The sequence below is a fragment of the Corvus moneduloides genome, chromosome 10, assembly GCF_009650955.1.
Source record: "Corvus moneduloides isolate bCorMon1 chromosome 10, bCorMon1.pri, whole genome shotgun sequence".
In the NCBI taxonomy this organism is placed as follows: domain Eukaryota; kingdom Metazoa; phylum Chordata; class Aves; order Passeriformes; family Corvidae; genus Corvus; species Corvus moneduloides.
The window spans coordinates 9620663-9636519 of NC_045485.1; the positions used below are offsets into that span (position 1 = coordinate 9620663).

At 39.4% G+C, this 15857-nt stretch overlaps 1 protein-coding gene across 7 annotated transcripts in view; it reads left to right on the top strand.

Annotated features, from left to right (window-relative positions):
* The window catches only part of NYAP2 (neuronal tyrosine-phosphorylated phosphoinositide-3-kinase adaptor 2), a 136859-nt gene that overhangs the window by 89796 nt on the left and 31206 nt on the right, over window positions 1-15857 (top strand). For all 7 annotated transcript variants that reach the window (XM_032119593.1, XM_032119589.1, XM_032119592.1 and 4 more), the window contains one exon: window positions 10887-11096. In XM_032119593.1, the coding sequence (XP_031975484.1) occupies window positions 10887-11096 (210 nt within the window). The remainder of the gene's footprint in view (window positions 1-10886; window positions 11097-15857) is intronic.

The window sequence follows — 15857 nt, forward strand, 5'->3', positions numbered from 1 at the left end:
ACTTACTGGCACCCACTTCGCTGTGTTGTAAACAAGCAAAGGAACATGTGCTGCACTTAAGGATGTGGATAATGATAATAGGTTCTCAGTTTTAAGTGCCATTGATTTTCCCCACTCCCCTGAACAGAGCTTTCTAAGCCAGAGAAATATCTTGACCTTTAGACCAAATCCTCAGCATTTATAAATCACCACTTTTTATTTGAAATAGGGAGAGGTACTCCAGTTTATACCATCTGTGTCTCTGGCTTCAAGAAAATAAATGTGTCCTTGGTGACTAGAACAGCTTGCATTCAAAATGGTGCAGTGATACAGCAGGATGCTGAATTTGAGAGTTTATTGCCTTTCTGTTTCAAGCAGGACCACACAATTTATGACCAATTTATGTGTGCTCAATCTTAATGGCAAGAAATGTTTAATCTAGTGATGTTTTCCAGAAGCATAGATTGGCTTCAACAAAACTGCTAAATACATTTTCTTAAAATTTCCCACTGTGTTTTTTTCAGGGGATGTGGTGTCAGTGTGGGGTATCAGGTCCTATTGTGAAAGAACTAAGGAAAAAATAAAAAAAGAGAATAGGAATGAAACTACTGTGATTTAATAGAATGGTGCAGGGTTATTTATGTAGCCTCCACTCAGGAAGTTGGCACAGACACATCGGATGAAGCTGGCTGGGCTGGCAATGCCAGTGGCTTGAGAGGACAAGCTGCCAGCTCTTTCAGAACTTCTCTTTATAACCAAGCACTGGACCTGGAAATGCATCTTTTTCTGAATTGAGAGTCAGATTTTCTTTGCATTAGGTTTCTAGCGCATTTTTGTTGGTTAAGTCCTAAAGTAAAACTAGAGATAATTAGTAGGAAGGTCTGTGTTTATTTTTAAGAACAGTGTTCATAAAACACTTTGAACCCCATCTGACATTTTCCACAGGCAAGTGCATAGAGATAGTACTTAAGTTTCTTTGCTTAACCACATCACAGAGACGGAGATCCCAGTGTTGGTTAGGAAAGGTTACAAAACCACCCAGACCACATCACCACCACCAAGGACTGTGAACTTTAGGATGGTGAAATACTATACAAGTTTCAGAGACATTCATAACAGTTTCCTCAAAATTAATTGTGAGAGAAAAAAAAAGTTTTGCAAACAAAACTTGTATTTTTTTCCTCAGTAACTGGAATATCTACATCATAGCTAGAGGAGCTGCTTGAGGTCACTGTTAAATTCTTTTGCACGCCAGCTTATGATCTGAAAACCTATTCAATGATTTCTTGAGCTGTTGTTATTGCATCTTTACAAGGGAAAAAGTTTAAATAAATGCCTTATCTGTTCTTACAGTGACACAGCTCTAGAATCTCTGTGATTTAAGAGAAGATGGTGGGAACTCTGTGGGAAGTAAAGGAAGGAACAAGGTTGATTCCCTCAGTTCCAAAAACGTCCAGTATTTCTGACTGCTTTTTCTCCTCTTTATATTTCTTAAAATGCTTTAAGTTTACTGATCTGTGTAACAAACAATACTATCTTGGGCGAAGTGGTTTATAGATACATTTTTAAATTTATAAATACATTTTTAAAGAGCACACTTTTTTGCACTACTCATTTGATTACTGCCTGAGCAAGCTCATTTCTTTAAACCCCATCATTAAAGACCCAATCCAAATGTCCCTGAAGATATAGATAAGATATAGGATCCAATTATAAATTACTACAAGAGGGTCCTCTCCTTGTCTTAGGTTGCCATTCCCTGCAAAACCACTCTGTACTTTGGTTTCTAGAATGTTGCAGTGAACAATATAAACACTGAGTAGTGAATGAACGCATGATATGCTGCACATTTCTGTCAGTGTATTATCTAATCTACCCATAGAGTCACCGAGGTTGGAAAAGACCTTCTGGATGAGGTTCAACCTTTGACCAAACACCACCTTGCAAAGCAAAGAATAGACTGTCATCTCCTGAACCCTTCCAGGGATGGTGACTCCATCACTGCTGTGGGCAGTCTGTTCCAATTCTTGATAACTCTCTCAGTGAAGAAGTTCTTCCTGATGTCCAACCTGAAGTTCTCCTGGTGCAGTTTGAGGCCATTTCCTCATTTGCTCTCATTAGTTGCCTGGGAGAAGGGATAATATTCTGATAAAGAGTCTTAGGCTCTTAATGGAGGAAAAGTAGATCTGCTTCCCCTGCAATTTTCTCTGAACCTTCCAAGACTCTATCAGTAACAAGATAAATCAAAGTGTTGGAAGTAGTTTTATTTAGGTTATACATGTAAATGATTCAAATATCAAACTATGAAATTGCTGGGGTGTACAAACATGCTAGGTATAGATAAGGTGAAAAGTACAGGAACATTGAGGAAATAATTGTGAGGATAATCATGCATATTAAAAAATCAGGTTCCTTTACATTCAATTTTATGTGAAGGTTCACGTTCCTTTCACTCCTCTGAACAGAATTATCCATCCCTAATAATTATTTTACTGTTAAAACAGTAACATGCAATTAGCACTTTATCTGGCATTTAAGAAGGAGTATGGAAAACCATTGTTCTTGTAACTACTCATCTGAAAGAGAGAAACTGTGTGTTTAATTTTGCTGAAGATGGCAATTACTTTATTTTTGTGTGTGAATTTGAATTCATGATTCAAAAAGTACCTTCTTCTAGGAAATCTGTAGCTAATCTACTGCTCCAGCAATGTTTGTGTAATTTGTATGTAGTTTGTATGTGCTGTAACACAGACAGACAGCCTTGTGCCAGCCACAGTAGCTGCTCAGCCTACTTGTGAAGAAAATAATAGTAAGGCCTTGCAGGCACAGTCATCAGCCAGAGCTGTTACAAGACCATCTGCAATTCTACTTATTTCCTCAATATCGGAAGTCTGTGCTGGCATGGCTTCACAGTTGCTTTTCTAGCAAGAATAAAACCAGTTCACAAAATGAAACCTCTAACTAGAATGTGGGGAGGGCCTAAAATAATTAATTCTGTCAAAATGCAGAGAAAGCCAGAACGACATGAAGGTTTTATCCTATAACAGAGAGCATTTACTTGCAGAGCAAAAATTGCCTGGGATCCTGACCCAGCTGGCTTGTCACAGAGGTTGCACAGCAATATTAGTGTGTGTGTGCCTGGCTCTGTAAAACAGAGCAGAACTCAGATGAAGCCAGTGCTCAGGAAGTGTCAGGATTCCCTTTTGCAGGTAACATGCTGCATAAAAGGAGAGCTGTGCAGTTGGCATGTGTGTTCTAATAATGAAAGGAAAATTTTCTAATTCATTAATGAAACCAATAAAGAGAAATGCATTTATAAAAATGTTTTTCATAAAGCTAGTTAAACCAGAGACAAAATATCCAGGAAAGAAAGCCATTTTCACTTCAACTTTGGTATTTTTATGTGCACATATGAAAGGGAAGGTTTCTGTCTCCAGTTTCCACAATCCATATCCTTCACTGTATCTTCATTTTCTGACTAATATTTACTACTGAATCTGGATAAAAACATACACTTTAGAAAAAATTAAAGTGTTCAGATTATGGAAAAACCTTACGTTCAAACTCCTGAAATAGTTCAAAGGCTGTTTTCCAGCAGAAAACTTGACAAAAGAGTGTTGACAAGTTTAATATAGCCAGGACTTCTATGAAAGATTGATGTTTTTGAAGTGAAGCTTTGAAACATAAGGTCATGAACTTCCTACAAAAACATCTTTCTTGAAATTTCTCTATACTTCAGCTCTTTTGGCTCACTCTTGCCTTCTGATTTCTTGTCATACTGTGCTAGGATCTGTGCAGGCCCCTCAAACCATCGTGTCTTCATCCAAAGATCAAGGGTATTTTAAGAACCTGAATAACAGAATGAGTGTGAGGTGGAATGAACAGGGCTGAGAAGGAAAGCCTTTAAGTAAGAGTAGGTACCATCCCTTCAAATCAAATGCCATGTAACAGTTGGGCCACCTTTTACAGCTACTGATTTCCACAGTTTCATTACAGGTTTCATTAACAGTGTTTTCTTTGGTCATTATGGAGTTTAGGGTGGGCATGGAAGTCCGTGCTTGTGTGTAATGCATGTTGCTAATTAGTCCAAGGCTAATGGAGTGAAACCAAAGTTTCACAAGCCTGGCACACTCAGACTTTTCAAATTAGGCTTCTTCCTTCTCCTACTTAAATCCTATTTGCTGCAAACAGTCGTAGACCTTGTTCATACCCACCTATGAGTATGAAATATATGTGCACACATTTGTTTTTTTAATTGAAAGCACAGCCTGGATTATCAGCAGATCGGGGTACAGCTCCCCATGATCAGCTATTCCATACATTCATAGGAATCAGCATGGCTGGCTAGCCCCAGCTAATAACTGCTGGAAGGAAAACCCTTGCTCTGTTGAAGTCAATAACAAAATTCCCTTTGACTTGCTGTAATTAGGTTTTTGCACAAAAAGGCACCGGAGGACACAGGTTTCTGTTGAGGTTTTTCTAAGTGCAAGTCACCAATTTCCAGCATTCCAAGCTCTGAATGAAAAATGATAAAAAAGAAAAATGCAGTGAATGTCAGAGAATAAAGTGTTCTGCTTAATTATGTAATTGTGACTAGTCTGAATTAAGTATAAAACTTGTTAATAGAGTGCCAAGAATGCTGTTTGATGTAATGTTGAGAGTCCCAGGACACTGCTTTTATTTGCTTTAGTAGCATATCTGTACAGTGCATATCTTCCACTTAAAAGATCAAGCACAGAGTAAATAATTAAGAAATAATGATGGCCCTGTTAGAAACAGGTGATTGTCATCACTTCTGTAATATATGCCAAAATATGGTCATCTTGGACCAATCATAGAATCACAGAATTAAGGTTGGAACAGACCTCTAAGATCATTAGTTACAACTGTCAGCCCAGCACGACCACCATGTTCACCACTAAACCGTGTCCTCAAGTGCCATATCCACACATTTTTTGAACACTTCCAGGGATGGAAAATGTCTCTCCTTACTCAATAGTAAAAACAGGTTTTCCTTTATTTCAATCAATATACAAGAGGATTTTTCCTCTTACCATAGGACATCAAGCAGTGTTGAATATGTCTTACAATGGTGAATTTTTAAAAACTCGTGTTTTAAGGGACTAATGCTGCCAGACAAAGTTTATTGAAACTTAAAGAATTCTATTTTTTCAACCAGATCATAACTTTCATAATTTTCATTGAATATTTTTATTCTAAAGCTTTGGTTGATAAATCTATGGTATAAATATTTTGGTATAAATCTATCCCTTCTTTTATTAGTTTTCAGTTAGTGGTATTGTGGCTTTTTCTTTTCCTGTCTTGTTTTCCTAACCAGGATTGCACACTTACCAGGTTTGGGACAGCCACAGAAAATCAACCAAATGCATTTTTCTCAGTAATCTCTCTTCTCCCTTTGCTGTCTGTAGCAGGCAGATGTGATCTCCACTGGATTTCACCACATAAAACAGAAAAAAGCCCCATACTGCTCACAAAAACATGTGCTCCATGAACACCAAGAAGCAGTTCAGCCATTTCTTCCTAAATGTTAGATGGTTTCTGAGACTCTTTCAGGCTTTCTATTGATTTTACATGGAACTAGGTCAGAGCTGCTTTTAATTGAACAAGCTGGCTGCTGCAACTCTCACTTAACTGTAAAAAAGGGGTATTAAAAATTGATATGCAAAGCAAACTTCTGCTTAATTAGCAAGCGGATGAAGTCAGAATAGACAAACCACTATAGTTAATAAAAATGAGGATATGGGTTTCACTGACAGTATGATATGCTCTTTGTTTTTTGGTTTTTGTTTTTTTTTTTTAAACACTAAGCATCATCCATGTTTCTTGCATGTGGTTTTAATAGCTGGTTATTTTTCTTTGGGAGAGGTTGGGATAAATTTACTACTGTGCAAATCAGACAACGCACCACACATCAGGAAGTCCATTAAGAGGCGGCTCTAATTCTTAAATGTGTAATAAAGGTAAATAAAAAGCCCTGGGGTGCAGAAAGAAGAAACTCTGCAATTCTCTGAAAGGCTCAGTAGGAAAGGCTCTACATGCAGTGCCTGTGGAAGTGCTCAGTCAGACGGGCACAGGCTGCCGTGGTGCCAGCAGTGGCAGAAGGGACACTGGTGGGGCTGTGCCTGCGGCACGTCTCAGGTTGCTCTGACCATCAAACACACGTGCTGGCTGCAGTCTAATCCTGCATCTGCACCCGTCCAGGTGTGCACTTGGGGTGCTCTGTGCTCCTGCTCCCTCAGCCAGGGCCACGCCCACCTTGCGGCCGGACGAGGTGAGGTCTGATATGTCGAGGCTGGAGGAGATCGGGAGCTCTGGCTCACATCTAAACCCCATCCCAAATGACTTTGCTTTGCACCTGAATGGGAATACTGAATTTTAGACCATTTGCTTCCCCCAGTATGTGAATTCCGCCTAGAGTGATATATTATTTATTTAGGTTTATAACAAACACAAAGAAAAAAAAAGAATAAATTAATAATGTATGGATTAGCTTATACATTTCAGCTCACAGCTGAGAGAGATGGCAGAGAGCAATCCTCGATTTAAGTTCCTTAAGACAATTGCTTTCTTTCTTTCCCCAAAACCCCAAGCAGTAATAAAGGTTCTGCTATTTGTCACTTAGCATGGCACTAATAAGCCACCTGGACCTGAAATAAATTTGTGTTTAAGAGCAGAGTGGCAGACTGGCCGCAGAGTTATACTCATTTGAATGATAGCTTTTTAGGTAAGATGTTTCTGTAGCTGTAATTTCAGTTTTCTTAGGTCCAAGTTACAACGGGCTCCATTTTTTTCTCACTTCCCTGAGCACTTCTAGGTTTTCTAGTGCCACAGCTCATGTGCCAGCCTTACCTAGTGCACAGCTATTAGGAGACCTTTCCTAGAGGGGAGATTGTACATGCCAGTTACTTGTAAAATATGTACTTTATAAGAGATTTTAACCATCTTATACTTTAAATGGAAAAGTCTGAGATTCAGGTGAAATAAATAAGAAAAATGCATATCTTTAAATATTGAAATACAATGACAGCTGGAAGTGCTTGAAACATTTGAGTGCCTTTATGGCAGTTTAACCAACTGTGTCCATAAATATTTAAAGCAGTGAATTATTTCTTGAAATTTACATTTTTATGTACCATTTTGCTGGAAGAAGTATTGAACGATAAAGATGCTTTCCATAATAATTTCAGCTTTTCAGAAAGTAGCACTTGACAGTGAAAAGACTTTCTGGTGGCCACCGTAAGATTCAGTGAGCTCCCAGCATAATTTCTTAACTCCAAAGGAAGATTTTTAACAGTACAAGATAACCTAGATCCAACCTTTGTTTCTGCACTTCCCAAATAAACAAAAAAGAGTTGTGCAGCAGCTACTGTTACCTTTCAGCCGTGTGTGTGCATACATAGATGTGTCTGACTGATAAGAGTTCCTGTTTTCAGTATGGGATCAATAGGGATAAAGTGGCCATTTAAATCCTGCTGTAGCTTTTATAAAGGGTTACTCTGTGTAAAATATCCTGGTTTACTTTTCAGTGGATGGTAAGATCCCCACCCCACAGGTAACCACAGCCAGCAGCTACAGGCATCTTCTGCTCTCTGCCAATGCCTTGTGCCAGGCTGCAGGAGCCAAAACATGGAGCAGGGAATGTGCTCTTATGAGACAATAATTTGTGCCACTGAGCTTGCTCTGTGGAGCTACATTTGCAGCAGGGAGTAGTTGACAAGATAAAAACATCCAAGTGGCTGGGACAGTCAACAAATATGCCAGTGATGGGCTGAGACCTGGAGAAGGAGCATTCTGCATTTCTGGAGCTGTCCTGGGCACACTGGAACTGAAGTGCTCTTTCAGTCAACCGAGAAGTTAGCAGAGTGATTTTTAATGTTTGTTTTTAAATTGAGTTTGATTCCCATTGTCATTTATTAAAGAAGCTGAAATTATTCTAAAATCCTCCCCAAAATATTTGAGTAAAATTGAGGCAATAATTTTCATTTTTTCTGTATTCACAAGTGAGCTGGAAATTAATATTACAGAAAACTACATAAAACACTGACATGTTGTTTTCTGTGTATCAGTGTTACTGATAGTGATCACCAAATAATAATGATTCAGGCTCTGTGATGGGTTACATGACATTATAATCTGATTCAATCTGCTTTTCATTTTTAGGATATATTACTTTTCAGATAAACTGTGAACTGAAAATCCCCAAGAAAGGATAGTGGAATGTAAATTTACAAAGTCTAGACAGCCAGCTGAAAACTGATTTTCTACACCTTGTAAAGAACTAGACTATAAACCAAATCTTTATTTAGTCTGAATATTTCCACAGTTTCCAGCTGGTTGCAGAGAACTGCTGTGCTTTGATTCGGCTGACAATAAAACTGAGAATGCATAAATCATTTTTATCAGGCAACAAGTACAAATGTTTCTCTGTTAAGTAAACTGAAGTAGATAAATCCTTAGCTCCACACTCAGCCAGAGCATTTCCACTGTGACAAGGGCTGACTGCATGTGTGTGAAATTTCAAGGGGTGGTGTTCAAGTAGTGTCAATGAGGCACACACAGAGAAGGTTTTCACTAAGGTAATCACAGCATTTCCAGGAGCAGCTGGATGACATAGTAAATTAACTCTATTGAATGCTGCATTAATTTGGTTGGGCACTTGCAGGGTCCAATTCTGACTTTTTGAAAACACATCCTAGTCTTTTGGCTTTCTCTTCATTTTGCTGTAAAGAATAAACTGCAATCTAGACACCATCCTGTACTAGTGGGAAAAAGGACTGCGTGCATTTCCAGAGAATTTTGAAACTTTGTTTGTATCTTTTCCCAGATAAGTAGTATCTTAAAGAAGTGAATGTTATTGGTGTGAAGAAAAAAATCACATATGATTGCATGCATCTGTTATGTGAAAAAGTACATCAGTATTTTTGATAGCTCCATGCTGTCAACCGAAACAGTTCAAATCCTGGTAATAATTTGGGCTCTCCCTCTCTTTGCACAGCTCTTTGTATTAGCAGGTCTCTCTGTGCAGTCACAGACAGATCTGTGTCACAGACATCTCATAGCAAAGGTCCCTGAAAGGCAGATGTCATGTTATATTGATACAGACTGTTATTCAACCTTGTACCCTGCTGGGGTTACCAGCTAGAAAAAACAAACACTTTGGATTTTCATTGCAGTGTCTTTTTGCATACACTAAAGTAGGTAAGTGACCTAGAAGTTCATGGAAGAGGTTTGAGTTTTGAAGGTCTTTGTCACATAAAATGTCACTGAATCCTATTTATGACTTCCAGCCCGGGGTTGTTTGATCATTTTCTCATGGAGTGTTACTACTTGAAGGCTGTGGTAAGATATCCTTAACATTAAATTTTGCTATTAACCAATAGTAATTCACAAAATAAACTAATGATTACATCTTGTACTGCATATCCAGTTAGATATTTTTACATATTTCCTGTATGATGTTTCATTGAGGAAACCCCAGGCTGTCTGTGTTGTTACTCATCAAGTTCATCTGCAGATGGGAATGTCAAAGAACCCAAAACAACGTGAGATTTTTGTCACTGTTGTGCATAGGTGGGGTCTCTACCTACCACAGATGTCTGACAGTGCACTTTCCACTGTTTGCTGTTCTGCTGGTGACAGTCTGTGGGGTATTGAGCCACAAGCAAATCAAAGGGATTTGTATCATCTGAGTGATGACCCTGTTGAACAGTCCCAGTTCCTGGCCATGAGAGGATGTGGCTGCTCAGACTGTCAGTCCTGCTCAGCCAGGCCCCCACCGTCCAGCATGGGTCCCTCAGGGAGCTGCTGTCACCTCCAGCCTCTGAATGGCTCCTCATGTTTTCTCTGTGCTTGGCTCTCTCAAACCTTCTAAAGTCCCTTGAAGCCACTAAAAGTTTTTGAGATAGAGCTCAAGGGAAGATTTTTATCTCTATCTTAAACCTGTGTGACTAGAACTGAGAGTAACATGTAAGCATCTCTTTGGATTTGAGACATAAAATTCCAAACTGAGAACTGAATTTTTTTCAAAAGGAGGTAAGCAGCAGTTTGAATAACTGATCAGCACTGTAATTAGCTCTTACAACTAAAGAGCAAACTTCTTCTGTATCTAGTTTTCCATGTGAATTTTTCACAGCTACAGATGGAAAAGAGAAGGAATGAATTCTTTCTCCATGCATTGCTCAACCTGCAAGAAAAGAAATTAGGGTCTTGAGAAAAGAACAGAAAATCATCAGCCATGAAGAAAGCAGACATCTCTGCTTCACTTGAAAAAATCATTCAACTGTGTTTTGAATGGCTCCTCTTTTCATTGACTTGTGGTGTTGCAAGCAGAAAGTAATTTTCTGACTCCAAGGATTTTCCAGCCAAGTGCAATTTCATTCCCTGCGTTATGGTGCTGGGCACACCCAAAATGGATTTGTGCTCTTTTGTTTTGTGGATTGTGTGCTTTTATTAGAGCTTATGAGAACTACAGGTATGTTGCTTGCACAATATTGCCTTAGGAGAGAGCTTCCGTAGAAAGTGCCTGAAGAAGAACTTGCTCCCAATGAAATGGCAGCTGAAAAGATTTCAAGTATTTCTATAAATTCTTAATAAACTACAATTTGGTAGGAAACTATTTTCAAAATTATTTTCCTGGCATATAAAAATTGTAACAGAAAAGTTACATTTTATCCATCTGCTGCATGGTGTATGGTTTTAATAATTAAAAAAGTGTATTGAAACCTATGTAAACTACAGGGTTTTGGCCTAGATAGTAAAACCATGCTATAAATTGCTCTTAAAGGATTTGTGATTGGTATGTATGGAGTATTTTTCAAAAGATTATTGCATGATGTGGATGATTAGCAGTCACTCTATAACAAAATGTGCACTTGTGTATTTTATAGAACCACTAGATGAGCTGAAGATCAGAAGTCACAGCACTGAACCACTACCAAAGCTGGAAAACAAAGAGAGAGGACATCATGGAACAGCTTGCTCTAGGGAGCCAGGGAAAGCTCAGGAATGGGATGGAACGCCAGGCCCCCCTGTGGTGTCCAGCAGGCTGGGGAGATCCTCTGTCAGCCCAACCATGCTGGCTGGAGGCAACAGCTCAGGTATGTCAAGTTGCAGAGCAGGGAAGATCTAATGAATCTCCTGTGAGATGAAGAATCTCTAAAGATACACAGATGTGGGTAAGCATCCAGATTCTTGGAAGATGTTAGACTTCCAAATACCTTCTAGAATTGTCCCTGCCCATTGACTGCTGCACTGATAGGCCTTGTGCTGTCTGCTTATGCTCTGTGCTGGAACAGCTGGGAAGGTGGCACAGAGTAGGAGTATGTAAACATGCTGGTCATCTGCCTTAAAAGAAGTAAAGAATTCCACCTGACATTGAAAAGGGACACTGTGGCAAAGAGACCCCCAGGATGGCACCTCAGAAAGAAGTTCATAAATTCAGATATCACATAAAGTAACAGAAATACACTGTGCAAGAGCAAGGCTGCCTTACTGAGGGGCACAGTGACAGGACACAGGCAGCCTTTGCTTTTTGCTTGTACAGAAATTTCTAGAAAAGTGACTATGAATTTCAGAAGTCTCAGATTCACACCTGTTCATTTTACTAATCAAAAATGTTTACATATTAAATAGTAAATTGCCATAAACCATGGCATGATAATGCAGTCTTGTTTATAAATTGACTAAGACAAACAGAACTAATAAATGAATAGACATCCATAAAGAGATATCTGTGGCCCTTGCATGAATACTGTATGGGTACTTTTGAGATTTGACAGCTCTCATAAAAGAGTAACTTCATTGCATGTTATTTGGACTATGAAAAATACCCCCTGTAAGGACAGTTGCCATATCTAGTACTGAAGCCTCATGGTCAACGTTCAGTAAGAGCATGAACGAGCAACTCAGACAAGAAATCATTCCTGCATGAGAGATCTTCTGGGCAGTGAGTGCCAGCAATGGCTACTTAAACTGCTGAGCAAGCAGAGATGCTCACGCCTCACCCAGAACATCGCTGTGTGATAATGGGACTCACATTGTCCCTGAATTGCTGAAAATGACACCTGAAACTCAGTGTATAAGTTGACGAGTCTGCTGATGTGACATGTCATTTGCAGCAATCATGTAGTCCAGCTTTTCTTGCTACAGACCCCCCAAACAGTCCTTCTTGGTGCAGTGAATTTTCTGCAAATCTTACGACTCTAGCACAGGTTTTTTGTGTGTTACTGCCATTTGCTTACTTGTCTGTTCTCACAAAGCTTCCTGGAAGGTGGGAATTTTCCAGATTAGCTCATAGCTTTTGGTAAAAATTCTGCTCCCAGTGTATTAGAGCATCATCTGTGCTAATGCAGGTAAAAGGATGGGTTTAAAGCTACCACATCAAAGTATTGGGACATCCGATAATTAGACCAAAGGTATGTATGTATGTCTTCAATTCTGCAAGATGACACTATGGAGCAGAGTAGTAAAGAAGTTAAAATTAAAGAGTAAGCTCTTAGCAAAATATAAAACTGCTGTCCAATGTTTCTGCAGCAGTTTTATTTCAAAGAGTTGGTTGATCTCCAAAAGCAGACAAAACGTGTTGGCCTCAATCTCCATTTGGCATCAGCAAACTGTAATAGTTGTTGAATCATGCCTTGATTTAGTTAACTGTGACTTTGCCTTACATTGCTAGGACTGTCAAAGAAAAATTTTATTTTCTTGGCTGAATTTTGACTCCTTTCTATGATTAAAATCTGAGAGCTGATTATGACTTTTCTTTCCCTGCAGATTTACGATATTTTATTTGATGAATACTGCCTCTCATCTGCCCTGAATATTTTTTCGCCTGTCTCTTGCTGTTGCCTGAGCAACATGTTTTACCTTTACTCGGTGAGGCACTGCATTGAGAATGCTGTACACAGTTCACCTCAATGAACTTGTACATGAACTGTAACAGCTCGTTCTCTGCAATTAAATTAGAACTGTAACAGAATGCAAGAAGAGAGATTTAATACTTTCGTATGAATACAAATGGTTTCTGGAGTCAAGGAGATAAAGTAATTCTGTGCTAGTAATCAGAACTTAGATTTACCACAGGACCAAATAAAATCAAGGCAGTCCCCAGTACGGTTGTCGCTGCTGTTGCTCTCTCTTTGCAACATTGTAGATAACAGAAAAAAAAGGCTACTTTTTTTTGTGCAGACATGTCCTTGAAACACCACAGTTTGGTACCTGCCTCCTATTTCACACTGGTACAGGCATTTATTAGGGCAACATTGGAATAAATTTTTAAAAAAGGGGTTGAATTGCTATGCTGTAAAAGAGAAAGGGTGTGAACGGACTTCCCACGTGTGCTCATCAGGCAGCTGTGCTCCAGCACAGATGAGCTGGGAATTGGGATGGCCTGAGCAAAATCCTGAGTGAGAATACTGATTTTTGGTGGGTTCTCCCCAACTCTGAAATTGCTAGTAAGAGGGAGAATGAGCCATCTCCAAACAGAATCTTGAACTTTCTGTCCATTTTGTTCCAAGAGACTGGACTGTCAGCTGCACACAGCTATCACTGTCTCTAATGCCTGATTGCTCTGTGACAGAATTTGTAAAGGGCACTTTCTGTTTCTTGGCATCCTATAATTTGTTATGGGGCATGGTGACTTTTAGGAAAGTCAGTGCAATTGTAGTGAACAGCCAAACACAATCTGTAACACAGAATCTGTATAACTTCACTCCAGGAGACTCGAAGAGTATTTTCTGGAATGTTGCTGATTTTTTCCTAACTGCAACGAAGAAGCATTTTGCATTGCCACCTGCTGCTGAAGACAGGCACTGCCCTGCCTTTAAAAATCTCAGATGCTCTATTGTGTCCTGGTTTTGAATCACCACCAGCTTGTCACTCAGCCAGCCATAAGTATTCCATCTGAAAATGTTGTATATAGGCAGGAAGGGAGTAAATGTTCACCCTTCACTGGAATTACTGGCCATCGTTGTTGATTTCTAAAAGTAATGAATATTTTATGTTCATCTCTTTGGGAATAGGGCAAAGCCTGGGAAGCCCAGAGTGCAAGGTGTATCCATTGGTGTAAGAAGGGAATAGCAGCAAAATACGAGTTCATGCCAGCCAGGTCTGCTTCACACAAAGACAACTCAGTACTCCTACCAACCTGCATTTTCTCCTCACAGGCAGTATCACTGTACTCCTAAATCCGCAAGGATTCTCCAAATGAAGGCAACTTAATGCTGGGGTTTTATGTAACTGCCCAGTGAGGCCCAGACCTTGCCCGCACTGGTCATTCATATTTTCTGCACACAAGCTCTTCCTAAGCAGTACCTGTCACCTAAAATAAAATGAGCAGTACTGGGATCTGCACATTGAGGGCATCCTGCCAATGCTCATAGTCCTGGTGTGTGACCTCCTGGGTGTGGGATCACACAGATTTTGACTGGAGTAAAAATATTGCCTGGGTGTAAGAAAAACACACACAAAAAACCTGAACAAAGATACATAACATTTACTTGTATTTCAAAGATGCCAGGAAACACCAAACAGACACAGCCAAATCCTATGACAAAAGCTTTACAAAGAAAATAAACACTCATATTTCAGGACACAAAGTATATTCCACTAACAGCTTTTCCCTTTGGGCAAAGTATCCCTAAACCTAAATAGAGGGTTCCTTTCAGATGTGGTTTTACTCACTACCTGACTTGATTTTGAGATTTGCTAAACTTCTGACCTTTGATACCTGGTAACGCTGAGTTCCGCAGGTTCAGTGCTCCCTTTGTGAAAACTGTTCAGTTTGACGTGCTGCTGTGATATTTTAGTACTAATTGGCTTCTGCCAATAGTAAAGTACTAAATACTTTTTTTTTAGGTAATGGAATACTATGTAGTTTATCCCATCTTAATGCTGCATAATTTCAAGTTATATTTCAGCTTACTCATCTCTTTTTAGCCCAGTATGAACATAATTGGTGTGATGTATTTTTCCAGCATGCATGCTTTCTTTTTCTTCTTTTTCTTCTATTTTTTTCTTTTTTTATGTGATTGCTCTCAGCCAGTCACATTGCCTTGTTTAATTCAAAATGCATTTCTTGGCAGCTGTAGAAAATAAGCAATATTTCTCTTTTTATGTGCAAAGAAGAGACTGTGACAGGATAAGAAGCTTCTCCAATGTAAGTGACAGCCAGAGTATTTTTTTGAATTAAGATTAGGATAGGCAGAATGAAGGCTTCCTTGGATGAATAAAGAACTCTTCCCATTAAGATCCAAAAATAAAAATCATGAAGAATTGTTGTACTTCTGGAGAATATAGTAAGCCATAGAACATTGGTATAAAACTGACTGAAAATATTTCCATAAAATCTTGTGGCATTTCAGCACCGTGCTTTATTGAGGAAAATCCTACAACATCCCGTGTCCCAAATGCAATCAGCCAAGCCTCCACATCTTTAGTCATGATGGCAGCCCTTGCAGTTTTGGAAAATAAGCTATTTATATGAGTTCTTAGACACATAATTAAATACCCAACTTCAAGGAAATCCTATTTGTGTTTGGAAAGCCTGTATTTCTGTGTTGCACAGTCTCTCCTAAAATTCTCATCCTTAATGCTGCCCTTTGGATCTATATGCTTGCTTGCGTCCATGTGTAATGCTCCTGGTGCTGTCAGGGCTGAGTTTAAACCTGAGAGTGCAGTGGTGCTCGGCCCATTGCAGATGATTTTGCATGTGGGTTTGCTTGGTGTGAGGGGCCTGTGGTCGCACTCCACTGTCCGAGTGTTGTGGCCACTGTGGGTGCCATAAGAGGGGACTGAGGCCCAGTGGCCCACCATCCCCTCCTAGCACTACACTGCACCTGGCTCCCAGAGACCAGCAGCACATT